Here is a 17,034-nt window from a genome sequence, read left to right as displayed (position 1 = left end):
CATTTTGATCAAAAATGTATGTTTACATTCAAATGCATCTCCTGTGAAGTAGTGACACATGCCTAGTTTCCTGAAGCAAGACCCTTTGTCTTAGCTTGTAAAATATTATATTTTATATCACAGGTCAAATACAGCAATTACATTCACTTGTATTACTCATCAAGATAAGGGGAGGGAGTTTCTTCAATTTCTTCCCTCCATACAAGTGCCAACTGTCAACTTTCAGTAAAAACCACACTTGAAGCAAATTTAAACATTTAATTAAACCGATTCAATCAAATGGCAGTTGAACAAGAGTGAGTAAAGTTTAGTATGAGGGGGATATGAGGGGGATTTGGCAGCCTGGCTGCATAGGATTGGTGCCAACAGAAAAACAACTTCCCCTAATGTATCCTGGAGAGAAAGAGAGGGGAAAGAAAGCATAGGCCAGCTGAGGAATCATAAAAATTTGGTGAGTGGACACAGTATTTAAAGACACAGGTAACAAGTATATAGCCTGATGATGTGGACAACCATTCACAGGCAAACCATTTTAAAGTGTTTAGGGACCATCTATAGGTAATACCACACGACATGAGAGAAATGGTGACACACCTTGAGAGCTTAATGCAAAACAGGAAGAGGAAAGAAGGACGTAGATGGGTCTCAGCTGAAGTCCAAGAAGTGTCCTGTCCAGTTGTCCCTGAAACAGGCCTGCAGGTACCATCAACAAGCCTACATACCATCTGTGAGTGAACATTGTCAAGAAAGAGAGAGAGAGAGAGAGTTACCTGATCATTTTCTCACAGCATGAAAATAATAATGCAGCAACTGGAAATGTGAGTTATTGTGTGGGTTATAATTCATTGACATTTCTGTAATGGCAAAATCAAGTATGACATTTTAACATGGAAATTACACATTTTAGAAGCCTTTTTAAACCTTGAATACGCTACATGTTTGTATTTTCTGCAACAGGGTGATCAAATTAAGATCCTACACCTGTATAGATTCAGAAAAGTAGAACAATTGTCACAGTAGTCACATTCAGAACTGAAGACTATAGTCTAGCCTGCCTTTCAGTGAGCAGGAAAGAATGTTGGAGAAGTATATCCATACCAATAAAAAAGGGTAAATTGAAGTTATTGTACTGGCTGATGTAACTACATGAAGTTCACAATGTTCTGCTCAGATGCCATACATACTGTGCCCCTGTGGGACATTTATTTTGAAGGCATGTATAAATAACAACAGCACAAGGACAGACAGTGACTGACAGGCTGACACACGTCACAGTTACAAATAGCAGCTAGCTAGAAATTGCAAAAAAATATATATATTTCAAAGAAAAGGAAAGTAGACAATGAATGTAGGGTGTTCAAGCAAGAGTGGGCATCAAAATATTTCTTTATTGAGGTATCAGGGAAAGCTGTGTGCAAAGTGACATCGCTGTCTTGAAAGACTAAAGCTTGTCCCAACACTCCCAGACAAAGTATGCAGAGAAACATAGGAATGTGTCTTCTGAGCAGAGGGCAAGTGCATCGAAAGAAAAGCAGCAAAGACTTTTCACAAAACTGCATTCAGCAAATGACAGAATTGGTAGAGCTAGCTATGTACTGTCCCACAAAATAGCAAGCCATTCTCCTTGTACCTGGATGAGAGCAGTGATGCACGTTACACAGCGCAGTTGTTGATATTCATACGAGGCAAAACCCCAGACTTTGAAATTACAGAGGAGCTTGCTTCAGTGCAGTTAATGAAGAGCACAACCAGGGGGAAATATTTATTGGAGGTGGTTACTAAGTGTGTGGCAAAGCTGGGACTAAGTTTTGAAAAGTTATCCAGTGTGACTGTGCCCAAACTTGACAGGAAAAAACGTTAGCTTTTTGAAAAGGATACAAGATCAAGTAGCAGAGCTGAACCCAGATCAGATTTAGTTTTCTCCTGCATTGCATTATTCATCAGGAGGTGTTCTGTAAATGTGTTCTGAAAATGAGCCATGTTATGGATACAGTCACTAAAGTGGTAAACTTCATAAGAGAAAAATCTTTAAACCACAGGCAGTTTGTCTCACTGTTGGAAGAGACAGAGTTGGGTCATGCAGATCTCCCCTTCCACACAAATGTGAGATGGTTGAGTTTGGTGAAGTTGCTTAAAAGGGTGGGGACCTGAAGTCGGAGATTGCTGAGTTTTTGCAAATGAAAGGAAAATGTTGATTTCTCTCAACTGCAATATAAAGAATGGTTGGCTGATTTTTCCTTCACTGTGGACATCATGGCCCTCATGAATGAACTGAATTCCAAACTACAAGGGAAGGGCCTTTTTGCACATCAGATGTCCAGCCTTGTCAAAGCCTTCAAGGGAAAATTACTCCTCCTGACCCGCCAAGTAGAAGCCAAAAATCTTCTCCGCCTTTCGACACTACTAGCCTGTTCCCTATCAGATGACCAGTGGGAGAAGAATACATTGCTGCTACGAACGGTGAGTTCTCGTCATTTGAGGATTTCAAAGACTTAGAAATTGACATGCTGTTGGTTTCCTCTCCTTTTACCTTCAATGTGGATAACGCTCTCACTGACTCACAACTTGAGCTTATTGATCTTCAGTCTGATGCAGTGATTGGATAACTTTTCAAAACATTGTCACTGACAAGGTTCTATGCATCTCTCGATGAACAAAACAACTTTCCAAAGATTAGGAGTCATGCTCAGAAGACCTATGTATGTGAACAGACGTTTTCAGTGATGAAATATAACAAGATCAGATCATCTCTTACTGACTCTCACCTCTCAGCAATCCTGCTCATAGCGACGTCAGAAACTATACCTGACTTCACTGCTCTAGTCAAAGCCCATCAGAGACTTCACTCCTCACACTGATTGAGTAGTTTAAATGTAATGTTCTTTCTTGTGTTTTTGTGCATACCTGTTAACAAGAGTTCTGTCCATGGTGCTGGATGCACAGTGTACTTCTCCCTCTGTGTAGTTCATTTCATGTTCAATAATGAAAATACCTACCAAAAGGAGAACATGGATGTGGTTTAATTCTGTGCATGCTAAAAAAGTTGAATAAGTAGCATATCTGGACATGATTTACAGTAGATATATCTGTCAACACAGTCATATACTTGATGTATAATCAATCCTGTAACGATTCTGGCCAGCGATGGCAAAAATATAGTCTAATGTGGCCCTCCAGGGAAAATAAGTTAGCTACAGAAAGTAATGGAGAAATATGACCTTTCTGCAGCAGGTGGATCTGGCTGGGCAGCTTCATCTTGCAGCAGGTTGAGGGACTAACTTACTTCCACTAGCTAGCATGACTATAGCCAGTAACCAGGTAGGGCTCGCTAGCGCAAGCCAACTTTGTTCTGTAAGTCGCTCTGGATAAGAGCGTCTGCTAAATGACTTAAATGTAAATGTAAATGTTCAGTTGTCGAGTTTGTTTTATTGGGATGCTAACTTCATAATAAGTTCAGAATCTTAGCGAACATGAGTATTTGTATCTTCCTGTCACACTCAGTCTAATCCTTTCTTTTTGCTGTCAACATAGGCTGTAAACACCCCCCCCCAAAGCCCTGTGAATACCCCTATGAGGGGTGTGTACTTCCGGGTATGAACAAAATGAAAAATGCATTTATTTGTTTTCAGTTATTCCATGTCAATGTTTTACACAAATTGGAAAACAAGTTGAATTCGGATTTTCATTTTTAAAACTCAGAAATGAAAAAACTAACCGTTTTAAGAATCTCCATTTTGACTCGGAAATCGAAATAACGAAACGTACATGGACCTTACCTGGGGAAGGTTTTATAGGAGACCTAATATCATTCCAGACAGTCCTTGGGTTGCATTAACACGTAGTTCTATCGCTAATCTTCTAGGTCAGGGGTTCCCAAACTCGGCCCCCCCGGGGGTGCGTGTTTCAGTTTTTTCCCTAGCACTATACAGCCAATTAAAATCAAAGTTTTCTGAGTTGATTATTTGAATCAGCTGTGTAGTGCTGGAGCAAAAAAACTAAACGTGCACCCCTCGGGGGCCCCAGGACAGAGTTTGGGAAACGCTGCTCTAGGTTAATATCCTCATACTGTTTGCAACCCTCCTTTCAATACAAAGGATTGTGACCAGCCAGGAGAAAATGCCCTGCTCTCACAAAAATCCTCCCAAGTGAAATTGTGATTGAGTGGGTTATCTAGTCCTGCACTCTAAGGTATTAATCAGCTAGCTACTGCAGTTGTACGTTGTATCCCACTGAGCAAAAAGTGTTGAATCAACATTGTTTCTACGTCATTTCAACCCCCCAAAATCACTGCCATTTAATTGATACGGAAAATGTATTGGATTTGCAAAAAGTTATACATTTAAGGGCATTTCATATTTTTTTACCCAACGTCTAACCTAAATGCAATGTCATGGTGAATTTTTGTCAATTTAACATTGAATTCATATCAGTTCGACCAAATGTAAATCAAACTAGATGTTGAACTGACGTCTGTGCCCAGTGGGAAGCATCTACCAAGCAGGAGTATATTCAGGTAGCTACGCATAGTCTTAAAGAAACCAAAGTTAAAACTGAGTCTAGGTTTTTAGACTGTTATTAGTCAAGTTTAACGGTTAAGAACTCTGTAGTGATAAAGGTTAAATAATCAAATAAGTGATAACGATGGTACCTCTGCCTGAGGAGAGAGGGATTTTTTATTTAGGACATATCGCCATTCTCTTCCAGCCCAGGCTCTAGTCACAAACTCCTGGGTGTCAGTTCCGCTGAGAGCCGCTACAGCCCTATTTGTCTTCCCGACTGGATGATGGAGAACCAGGCCAGACCCCAGACAGGGGGGGTGAGAGGGTTCAAAACAGCTTTCACTAGGCCTAGGTCCCAGATCTGCCTGTGTTGTCTTGCCAAGTCCTTGTGGAATTCTAATGCCAAACGTTGTTTGGGAAACAAACAGATCTGGGACTTCACCGGTTATGTCAATCAAGCCGCTGACCCCTGATGTCAAACTCCATTTATGTCATTTCTATGTATTTTATGGTGGCTGTCCAGTGTTGTCTGCTTTGGCTGAGTTTGTAAGTAACTAAACAAAACAAAAAAAGAGATCAGCTGCAATCTGTGTTTAGAATCTCACAGGACATAGGTTGAACATACTTGCACAAACAAACTTAGGACACAAAACAATCCCAGTCTTCTTTGCTTTCACCATCTCCGGACTTCATGCTACATGGTATTCTTCACCATCCAAAAGTATCTACAAGTAAAGTGTAATACTTAGCCATAAAAGTTAGCATTAAGGTAAAAATTAAAGGAGATTTTGCAAAGCTTATTGCAAAGCTTATAAATCATTGAAAATGAGAACATGACAGTATCTTGGAAATGTTTGAGTTTTTATTTTAGCAAGGTCCTCATTCGAAGGGCAAAACTGTACATATGGCTGGGCACAGAAAGTCAACCAAGGCGACAATGACCTCTATGCATAGATGTGACAGTTTCCACACAATATGAGGGCTTTGGGATGAGACAAAGGTGGTCTTTATGATAAGTTTGTCAAGTCTTTAACCATTTGATAGCACTGAGTAGGCCTTGTACTGCAGAAACAAAAGTCAAAGCAAACAAAGCAAATCATCCCAACAGAAAGAAAATGTGTGTGAAAATCCAGCTCCATACAGTAAAGCATTCCCTCAACGTTCTGCGATGTCGCAGCTCCTTTTGCATGACGCAGAAATGTTATGGTAACATTGATTGGAGACCGTGTTCTATGTCAGTCTGCAGTTCACTTAAGACTTTTCATTTGCAACTAATCCATTTAGAAACCCAAACAATGTACAGTATTAGTCAGTTCATTAACCCCCATTTGCACAACATGTTTTATTTAATACTTCCTGCAATTACTTCGAACAGGAAAAGTAAACTGGACCATTGATCTATACATTTAGTTATTTTTCCATACAAGACAAATGTAAACAATTATTTTAAATGTGGAGACTCGAGAGCTCAAAACCATCTAACTGCAATGCAAATTAATACAACAAGCTAGTTCCCTTTAATTGTGTTTTCGCTATCCCTGAGAACCTTATTCAATAATGAAAGGAACCAAACTCCTGAATAATAAAACACAAGTTCAGCTACAGATAGGCCTTTAAATATTTATAGCGGCGTAAGCCGGGGAGTTAAAAACACACAGCCTTAAAGTCGCCACAAAGATAATGGCTCCGGTATTGATGATGGTGCCAAGCTCGGGTGGTGTGTGTGTGTGTGTGTGGGGCGGGGGTGTTAAGGATGTCCAGACTTTCTCACACACCTCTGCACTGTGAAATCTGAAGTCATCCATTTGGATGTCCTGAGACATATGGGATAACATTTCTTAGACGAGGACAGAGACACACACACACAGAGGCAATATGCTCTTGGATTCTTGACTTTGTTCAGATGGAACTGATATCTTGGATCTTTTCTAATCATAATCCCATATGACTCCTGATATTGAGCTGACTGGTTCTGATTGCTAGAGACAAAAAGGGAGGGACTGGCGCAGTCTTGTTCCTGTGGAAATGGCACATTAATGACCATATTTGGCCCCATATATTTTCCAAGAGCTTTGTTTTGAATTGGTCTTCGATGATATCATGGAAAAACACTTGCAAGAGACAAAACTGTTTTTTAGACGTATCTCAGTAACACTAAAAGGAATGCAGGACAAGAGATGGGTTAGCTGACATGGAAATTATGTGCACACTTCAATGGGTCAGAAGTCTGTATGCTGTTGTGATTCTGGATGGCAGATAGCTAGCAACAATGACAAGAAGCTGCCACATTGGGAATCATAGGTGGCTCGTTTCCGCTAGTTTTATCTTGTTCTTGATACCATGTCTCGTTTTGAGGTGTTTTGGCTAATGTCACGTCTATGCTAATGTAGCAAAACATTTGCTAGCTAGCTAACCAACAAATGCAACAATGTTTTTGAGAGACGATTGCTCATTGTTCAAATGTATTTGTTTTCAATAAACATTGGAGACGAAATAAAGTTTACATGTTGTCAACAACCCCATCTGTTGTGCCCCATAGTTGCACGTTGGTTTTGTTGCGAGACAACAAACACATCTACAGTAAAAAAAAATATCACTACGACAACAGGAGGCTTCTGTAAATCATTGAAGTCTGGAGTTGTTTTAAATGTATTTTACCTTTATTTAACTAGGCAAGTTGGTTAAGAACAAATTCTTATTTTCAATGACAGTGGGTTAACTGCCTTGTTCAGAGGCATAATGACAGATTTGTACCTTGTCAGCTCGGGGATTTGAACTTGCAACCTTTCGGTTACTAGTCCAATGCTCTAACCACTAGGCTACTCTGCCGCCCCCAGGTTCAGCACAGTAACATAATAATTCAAATTTATTTGGGTCATTTTACATTTGTGTCTGATTTGTCATCTCTTTCTCTCATAGCTGACTTGGAAAAACAGAAGCACCAGGCTTCAACACACCACTATAAGAGCTTTATGTTTTAGGGCCTCGTATCATTCACTACCCTACTATCTGTCTGACTCTGCGCTGAGTGATTAGCTTTCATACATATTTATTAAAAAGGCCACAGTTTTAGCTATTAGATCCTGATCCTTATCATCCTGAAACAAACCCATACCTAATAGACAGGTATGTACACAAATATTGAAAGAGTTATATTGAAACAAACAGTTGTATGCTTAGATTGTATTCCTCTTGAGGTGAATGAACAAGGATGTAGTGACCGGTAGGACTGTAGTGCTGGTCCCTGTGATGTACAGTACGGTAGGTGGTTTCCCCACCATCCAACCACCAGTACAGCAACCAACCAACCACACAAGAGTGGATCTGAAAGGGAGGGTCCGGTATTGCATAGATACAGTATAAGGTGTAGCTTTTCACAAATGCAGTCACAGTATTTGGGCAACATTTTCATGTTTTCTTTTGTTTTTTTATCAAGAAAAAAAAATGGTCTCAAGTGGTCACACGGTAGGTAATCCCACTTATTACAAAGCTGATCACATGATCGATCTATATCAGTATAAAAAAAATAGCCTTTCGCTGAAACGCTGAGGTTCACAAGTCCCCGCCCCATGATGTCAGATCATGATGACATCACTAGATGTCAGTGCTAAGAGGCCCCTGTCCAGGGTCAGTGCAACGACAGGCTCCTCCTCCTCACCACACCCTGCCTTAAAGCTCCTCCTTCCTCTTGCCCTGGTCCCGCCCCCGCAGGCTGCGCATGAAACCTATAAACCCCGCCTCCTGGGGAGAGGGAGACAGGAGAGGCCTGTTATAAAGATGTAGAGGTTAATGGTGTAAATGTATTATAAGGCAGAATTTATAAATACAGAAAGTATAGAAATTGTGAAAGTTGACAGATTCCATATTCAAAGGTAAGAAGGACAACAAAAGTGTATAAATTATCTTTTAATAGGGCACTAAGACTATAACCTAGCGTAGCAGGATCAAAAGAAACGCCTGAAACTACACTGAACAAAAACATAAAATTAAACATGTAAAGTGTTGGTCCCATGTTTAATGAGTTGAAATAAAAGATTGCAGAAATGTTCAATATGCACGAAAAGCTTATTTCTCTAAAATGCACAAATTTGATTATTAGTGAACATTTCTCCTTTGCTAAGATAACCCATCCACCTGGCAGGTGTGACATATCAAGAAGCTGATTAAACATGACTACCCCTTGTGCTGGGGACAATAAAAGTCCACTAAAATGTGCAGTTGTATTACAACACAATGCAACGGATGTCTCAAGTTTTGAGGGAGTGTGCAATTGGCATGCTGACTGCAGGAATTTCCACCAGCTCAGGACCTCCACATCCTTCTTTTTCACCTGCGGGATCGTCTGAGACCAGCCACCTGGACAGCTGATGAAACTGTGGGTTTGCATTGTGAACAGCGCTCCATGGTGGAGGTGGGGTTATGGTATGGGCAGGCATAAGCTACAGACAACGAACACTATTGCATTTTATCGATGGCAATTTGAATGCAGAGATACAGTGACGAGATCCCGAGGCTCATTGTCTACCATTCATCTGCCGCCATCACCTAATGCACGGTCCCATGTCACAAGGATCAGTACACAATTCCTGGAACCTTTTTTAGTTATTTCACCTGTATTTAACCAGGTAGGCCAGTTGAGAACAAGTTCTCATTTACAACTGCGACCTGGCCAAGAAACCTGAAAATGTCCCAGTTCTTCCATGGCTTGCATACTCAGACATGTCACCCACTGAGCATGTTTGGGATGCTCTGGATCAACATGTGCGACAGCATTATCCAGTTCCCGCAAATATACAGCAGCTTCGCCCAGCCAATGAAGAGGAGGTGGACAACATTCCACAGACCACAATGAACAGCCTGATCAACTCCACATGAAGGAGATGTGTCACGCTGCATGAGGCAAATGGTGGTCAGCAGATACTGATCCACACCCCTACCTATCTGTGATCAGATGCATATCTGTATTCCCAGTCATGTGAAATCCATAGATTAGTCCCGAATTGAAATAAATTAATTGACTGATTTCCTTATATGAATTGTAACTCATTAAAATAATTTTTATTTAAAACATGTTGGGGGAGGTTCTCTTCTGCACTGTTCAACCAATCCAGTAAACATGGAGGAGCTAAAATGGAGTGTAACCATCCAAAAGCGGAAGTCGCATCACATACTCTTTCCATTTCCCGTGAAAACCGGAACAACCGGCAGAAGATGTCACTTACCCCTCGTTCTCCGTTGTATTTTTCTGCAAACTTCCCATAGTTGTAGTAGTTGAACGTGGGGTAGCCCTCCACACCCTCCTGCTTGCACAGTTCTTGGTTCGGTCCTTTAGTGCAGTCCACAGCAGCATAGGCAATCTGAGGGACAAAGCATATAGTAGCTTACTGTAGCTTCAACATGATATTGTCATCCACAGAAATCAAATCTATAACAGCAACCACAACTAGTTTAGACAATGGTCAGTTGCATAAGAACCTCATGGATGTGTAGGATTGTATTGCATTTCTTTGAAACAAATTTCATGAGCGGTTAAAAGCGTTATGATTGTTCTAAAGCGTTTACATTTTTGTTGCCATATGCGCTGGACAATGAACAAGCCTACTAGGGTAAAATGTGTGCATGTTGTAAAATACTATAAAGTTATTCACAACAAGAAAGTGGACATTTACAGTAAATTATTTCAACACGGCTACTTTGGCACTGAGCTGTTCTGCGTCTGCATTGATTCCCGGCACATTCTCAAATTCAGCCTGCAAAGCCAAATGGGTTAAAGGGGAAGTTCAGTTCACTTATTGTTAGATGGTTCCTCACCTGCTCATTTGCCCCCATCACTCCTATAGATTTTTAGCTAGCCATTTTAGCTAGCAACTGAGCAATATTTCAAACTTTCCCTTTAACCCAGAGCTGTGTGGTGTAAGTTTGTAATGTCGGTTTAAATAAAACCATAACATGGATAACAGTTTCTCCTGTCCCATAGACACATTTCAGAGTGAGGAACCATCTACCATTGGGGCTCCCGAGTGGCGCAGCGATCTAAGGCACTGCATCTCAGCGTTAGAGACGTCACTACAAACACCCTGGTTTGATTCCAGGCTGTATCACAACCGGCCGTGATTGGGAGTCCCATAGGGAGGCGCACAACTGGCCCAGCGTCGTCCAGGTTTGGCCGGTGTAGGCCGTCATTGTAAATAAGAATTAGTTCTTAACTTACTTGCCTAGTTAAATAAAGTAAAATACTGAACATCCCCTTTAAGAAAAATGCCTAATACATTCCTATCAAGCTAGACCATTAAGAGTGGGTGGGAAAAGAAAACCAATCACTCCTACATAAAAACAACAAAAGAGATTTATGTCGGGGCTGTCACAGCACAGCAGTCAGAAAAAAAACACAGCACAAATGAGCCGTAAATACCATCTCTGAAACATAGCTCACCCCCTCCCTCTGCTCGGCTTGTCCTTCTGGATGGCTCAAATGTCAGCAGCCGTGTCCCAAATGGCATCCTATTCCCTATGTAGTGCACTATTTTCGAAAGGGAATAAGGTGCCATTTGGGACACCACGCAGCACATTGAGCTTGTCACCATCAAGTAACCACCATCAGTCACCCGAGGAACAATATGTTGAATATGTAAATGATTGATGTCTCGGTGAGGCTAAACTAATTGGACAGTTTGACGTGTTGCTCAGACAGGTGAATCCTCTGACATGTCGCCTACATAATAACAACATGAAATGCTCATCTCAGGCATTTAAAAAGACATTATTTAAATGATTAAAGCCGTTGTCTAACACGCTCTGTTCAGTGAGTGAAAACATAAATGGAAGGATTCAGCATTACTGTCAAAACACAGATGAATGGTTAAACACTTCTTAGATTGTTGTGTGTGTCTGCATGGCCAATAAGGAACCTGTCAACATAAGAGGTACCTCACAAATCAGAGAGGTCTCTTGCCATTTTCAATGTCAAAGGGGTATTTTTACAGTTTCCTAACTCCAGTCCTCCCAACAGTATTGTAACCCTGGACAAACACACCCGATTCAACTAATCATCAAGCCCTCAATGAGTTTAATCAGGTGTTTTTTTGTTGTTGTCTGGGGCTACAACAAAAATGTGTACTGTTGGAAGGTACTCGAGGACTGGAGTTGGGAACCACTGACCTAGATTATGTTTTTAAGACCAAAAGGTTGAAACATTGTCAACCAAGCACATAGGAACATAAAATATGCATGTGTCTGAATATTTACATGAATATATACATTTTGATCTCCAGCACCTGCTTAGAAACAGTGGATGCGTGTATTACAGTACGTAGCTTTTCCCCATACCGGGTCTCTTACAGCAGCAAGATACCATCACTTACTGTAGAACAGACTGACACAGACTCAGACCAGTACGATCAATCAGAGTTGAAGTAAATTGACACGAGGAGAATGATGTTGTAAAAGGATTGTTTTTCCAAAGGTTTCTGGCCAATGCAGTTATTGATTCCCTCTGGTTAATAAGATCTCCAACAACATCTCATTGATCACAACACAAGAGCTTCAACAATGAGCATTGAGAGAAACTGTGTAGAGGACAGTTGGAAGTATATAAATCCTTGTCCACACTGGCAGTTTGAATTGACTTAAATTCATTTTTTTTTGCATATCCAATTCAAAATGATTATTTTTTTCCTTGCAGTCTGAACAGCCAAAAAGCACAAAAAATGATATTTCAAGCTACATTTCAAAACACCTTTGTAGGTGCTTTAAAATCTTATAACAAAAATCTGATTCCTGGTCATGTGACTTGTGTCTAACGGTGAAATCTGATTCATATGCTCACAAGTGGGTTTTACGCGGTTATAAACATGACAACTAGCGTAACCATGTCAGCAAATTACTACAGTCTGAAGACACAAATCCAATTTGGTCACCTGTAACTTGCGGTTTGGACAGTCAGTATTCCAAAACGGATCTGAAAAACAACTGATTTGAGCTTTGTGCAGTGTGAACAAGGCTTTAAAAACACTTCATATTGTGCTTAAAGAAGACAGGCAGCAATGTGTGTGACTGGGTTCGAACCCGGACCTTCTGTGCACCACAGGACTGTGTCAGCCTACAGAGCCAAAGCTAAGGCACTAGCTTGGGCAGCTAACGTAAGTATTCACATCAAGTTACACATGCATGTCTTCCAGAGTAGGAAAATCACTTGTGGACTATACCTGAGGTACTAATTAATGACAGTGTGTGTGTTTGTGTGTAGTAGAAAAATCCAGCCTGCATAAGGAGGTTATTAGGCTGCTGTATCAAAAAGCCAATTTCACCGCTTCACGAAACACTAGTGTTCTCATCAAAATTACAACTCAGATTTTTGTAAGACGTGATTCCGGCCAGCCTCCTCTTTTTATATAACTGAATATGCTGACATTCAGTTCAATCAGAAAAAGAACATTGCTTGCATTGTACAAAGCCTCTGCATGCACACTGATAGCCCACTTATTCTTCCCTATTCCTCCTTTCTCTTTTATACAATACCGTATGTGGTGTTTAATTGGGGTGTTCTTCAAAGCCAGAGCTAAGCTGGTGGTGTTTGTCTTGGGTAAACGAGGCACAGAAGTAGCCCAATAGACTGATATGGGGCTGTGACCATACCAGTATGACAATATTTTTTCCATGGCAAAAATGAAGAAAAAAAAGGAAGCAGATCAAACCGGTCTTTTAAAAACCTCCTGCTGCTGCAAGTAAAATATTGTGCTCTAATGGTTGGAAAATAAATACGTGACTCTGGATCACAACAGAATGCCGGGGTGGCAGGTAGCCTAGCGGTTAAGAGCGTTGGGCCAGTAACCGAAAGGTTGTTGGTTCAAATCCCTGAGCAATCTGTCGATGTGCCCTTGAGCAAGGCACCTAACCCTAATTGCTCATGTTAGTCACTCTTGATAAGAACATCTGCTAACCGACTAAAAATGTCTAAATGTCACGATGTTTGTTTCCAACATCAGGGCCGTTTTCCAAAAGTGTCCTTGCCACGATACTAAGGAGTACTGTGACACCGGTCCTGACGACACTGTTATCCACATCTACTCCTGCACAGTGCCAATACACTGACTGGGGCTTATGCTTTACACTATAAATAGTGAGCAGGGCTGAAGGAGCTGCTCTTCTTTCACTCCTGCCCAGTCACCCCTTTACCTCCTCCAAAACCCAGGGACAGAGAGGGAGAAGGAGCATGAGAAGTAGTTGGGGATGTTAAGAGAAGTCCCTTCTGTGGATATGTGCATCAGACATCCTTGCTCCTCACACAACCACTACAGCATCCCTGCCCTGCCTCCCGCCAGCCCTGGCTACCCAGAGCTTTTGAGCATGTTCTCCCCCAAACTCTTATTGTGACAGTGAAATGGAGGTTGCAACACCACACCCCACCTGCAGACATCTGAATCTGTTCTCAGTGTTGTTTACTCGGCGTTGACACAGGAGATCCTTCAGACAAGCAGCGTTGCAGACAACAGCTCTCCTCTGGACCACTGAGAGTCTCAGTGATGGAACGGACACATTAGAGAGTGACTTGTTTCAACCCCACCCCGTGAATGGGATCTGGCCTATAATCAGAGAGCCAGTAGATGGTGATGGTGCTTTGCGTGTGTCTGGAATAAAGACACTAATTCTTGGACCTAGGCTGGGCGGCTGTGCTGATCCACAGCAGAGCGATTCACCAATCAGACACATTCTGGGCTGACAATGAACATTGCAGATCTGATTCTGAACAACAATAACTATTCCCTTGACATATCAATAGTTACAGCATTAAGACGAGAATAAAGAGTTACCTCACACATTCAGTGATTTAGTAAATGTTTATAATGTTAGCATCAGAGATTGATATCCACATTCCAACAATATGAATAATGAAAGATATGCATGCCAAATACCAAAGAGCTTTGCTGGATTAAGAAAGAGTGTCACAACCATTACGCATGATGTATTCAAGTCATTTATTCCAACAACACTTCACCTTCTTTATGTTTGTGGTCATTTAGAGTGTTATAATGATTAACAATGCTAAGCTGAGAGTGCAGCGTTGCACGTTCTACTGTTGTCCAAGGAGTTTGTGTTAGAGTGTGTGTGTATATTTTTGAGAACAGATGAGTCAGACAGCTAGGGAGGATCTTGTTAACAACTGGAAAGCGTGACTGAGTCAGGGAGTCAGCGGGAATTAGAGTTAAGAGGGAGAAGGAGCCATCTAAACGAGTAGTAGTGTCAGAGAGGGCCATCTAAACGAGTAGTACTGCAGTGTCAGAGAGGGCCATCTAAATGAGCAGTAGTGTCAGAGAGGGCCATCTAAATGAGCAGTAGTGTCAGAGAGGGCCATCTAAATGAGCAGTAGTGTCAGAGAGGGCCATCTAAACGAGTAGTACTGCAGTGTCAGAGAGGGCCATCTAAATGAGCAGTAGTGTCAGAGGGCCATCTAAATGAGCAGTAGTGTCAGAGAGGGCCATCTAAATGAGCAGTAGTGTCAGAGAGGGCCATGAGCAGTAGTGTCAGAGAGGGCCATCTAAATGAGCAGTAGTGTCAGAGAGGGCCATCTAAATGAGCAGTAGTGTCAGAGAGGGCCATCTAAATGAGCAGTAGTGTCAGAGAGGGCCATCTAAATGAGCAGTAGTGTCAGAGAGGGCCATCTAAATGAGCAGTAGTGTCAGAGAGGGCCATCTAAATGAGCAGTAGTGTCAGAGGGCCATCTAAACGAGTAGTACTGCAGTGTCAGAGAGGGCCATCTAAATGAGCAGTAGTGTCAGAGAGGGCCATCTAAATGAGCAGTAGTGTCAGAGAGGGCCATCTAAATGAGTAGTAGTGTTATCATCAGTACATTAAGAGAAAAGAGATGTGAGAGTCAGGAGAGGGCTGGAGGAAGGCTCACCTTGCGGTCCTCTTTAAAGAGATCTGCTGCAGTGGTGAAATGAGGGACAGCGTTCTTGCAGTGGGGACACCCTGTTAGGGAGCATAGAACTATGGTCATTATCACAGCATGACCATTGACCTTTAATGTTGTGAACTGCCTTTCACCCCAACTAGAATGTGACATTTGGCTCACCCCAACTGACATGAATACTACACAACGACATTATAACATGAGAAATTGTAATTCAAGCACACTAAATGTCTAATCTATGGTCATATGCTCTCCTTCTCTCTCACACAAACACAGGCAAGAAGGCACACACTCTCGGTCCCTGCATGTCACTTACACAATTACCCCACATTAGTAATGGTGCACTTGTATTTTATAGGGAGGTATAAATCCCTTTACTGGAGTCATAAATGAAACCTCCCTGGCGCTTTCCTCGGGAGATTCATATCCGTCACCGGCCCCCTGAACACCACACACACACACCAGGTGAGAGGATTGGCGTGTGTGTGCACGCACCCAGCCCTTTACATACAGGGACAGGCACATTTACAGCCCTCCTGTGTGTCACACAGTCAGTTTGACAAGCTGTCCACTTTGCTAACTGACTGACGTCACAGCCATAGCTCACCACAGTGATACGAAGGTTAGCAAAAAGGTGAATCAAGCATCTCAACTCCTCACTGAAAGTTTTGTTGAATGGCACATTTTCCAAAAGATAAAAATGTATTCAGATTTCTGCCGCTGCGAAACAAAGCCTGGATTGTGACACGCTCTGCACCACCTCATTTATGGACCATGATGAGAGTGATTATACACACACACCCCACCGATAATTATCAGAGCTGAGAGGATGGGCTTGGCTCCAGGCCTGTGGGGGTTGGTTAATGTGGACCTGCCTCATTGACCACAGTGCACAGCTAATGGCTCCTCTCTTGAAGACCTAAAGTTTTTATTTTACCTTTATTTAACTAGGCAAGTCAGTTAAGAACACATTATTATTTTCAATGAAGGCCAAGGAACAGTGGGTGCCTGTTCAGGGGCAGAGCGACAGATTTGTACCATGTCAGCTTGGGGGTTTGAACTTCCGGTTACGAGTCCAACACTCTAACCACTAGGCTACTCTGCCGTTTCAGAAGAGGGGATAAGAACCCCTAAAATCCTGGATATCTAATGGCAACCTTTTCTTCAAGTCTTTTACAGGTGTTTAACAGCAGGGATACACAGTGGCCCGAGAGAGGCCACACCTGCTTGGAGACAACTACTGTACATACTCACTTGTTACAAGTGCTTACTGGTGACACTTTTGTTGGTAAGAACATGTCCAAGAACAGGTCTGACCTTAAGTGAACACTTCTGGATTGTTTTCTGCTGAAAAGTGACTAGAAATCATTATTGTCACATAAGAACCCTGTCCTTTTCTTGTGAAAGCCTTCTGGCCCTTTCAGGTACAGAAATCATTGACATTCAAGAACAGAACTAGAGGGTGCCGCAGCAATCCTTCTACTTTGATTTTCCCGTTTTAATTTCATAGTAGAAGAATGTAAAATCTGTTAAATCTCCTTCTGTAATTGGTGGCAGAGCTATAGTGACCTCAACAAAAGAGGAAACGTCCTCTCACTGTAAAAGGTGTTAATTTTCAGCAAACTT

At 41.8% G+C, this 17,034-nt stretch overlaps 1 protein-coding gene and 1 long non-coding RNA gene across 2 annotated transcripts in view; both read right to left on the bottom strand.

Annotated features, from left to right (window-relative positions):
* Positions 1–220: 220 nt before the first annotated feature.
* LOC135546989 (uncharacterized) lies at positions 221–3,543 on the bottom strand. The gene is made up of 4 exons (XR_010456658.1): positions 3,219–3,543; positions 2,905–2,992; positions 595–725; positions 221–393 (listed from the first exon to the last, which is right to left on the bottom strand). It is a non-coding gene; the product is annotated as an uncharacterized LOC135546989 (long non-coding RNA).
* A 1,805-nt stretch (positions 3,544–5,348) lies between these two features.
* Positions 5,349–17,034, bottom strand: part of LOC135547588 (protein disulfide-isomerase A5-like) — a 54,479-nt gene continuing 42,793 nt past the window's right edge. Inside the window, exons 15-17 of the mRNA XM_064976727.1 lie at positions 15,397–15,467; positions 9,722–9,856; positions 5,349–8,240 (exon numbers count right to left, since the gene is read on the bottom strand). Of these exons, the coding sequence (XP_064832799.1) occupies positions 8,169–8,240; positions 9,722–9,856; positions 15,397–15,467 (278 nt within the window). The 3' untranslated portion in view covers positions 5,349–8,168. The remainder of the gene's footprint in view (positions 8,241–9,721; positions 9,857–15,396; positions 15,468–17,034) is intronic.

Source organism: Oncorhynchus masou, chromosome 10 (assembly GCF_036934945.1).
Source record: "Oncorhynchus masou masou isolate Uvic2021 chromosome 10, UVic_Omas_1.1, whole genome shotgun sequence".
NCBI classification, from domain to species: Eukaryota; Metazoa; Chordata; class Actinopteri; order Salmoniformes; family Salmonidae; genus Oncorhynchus; species Oncorhynchus masou.
Note: the sequence above shows the minus strand (reverse complement) of the source record. Positions and strands in the feature narration are given on the sequence as shown.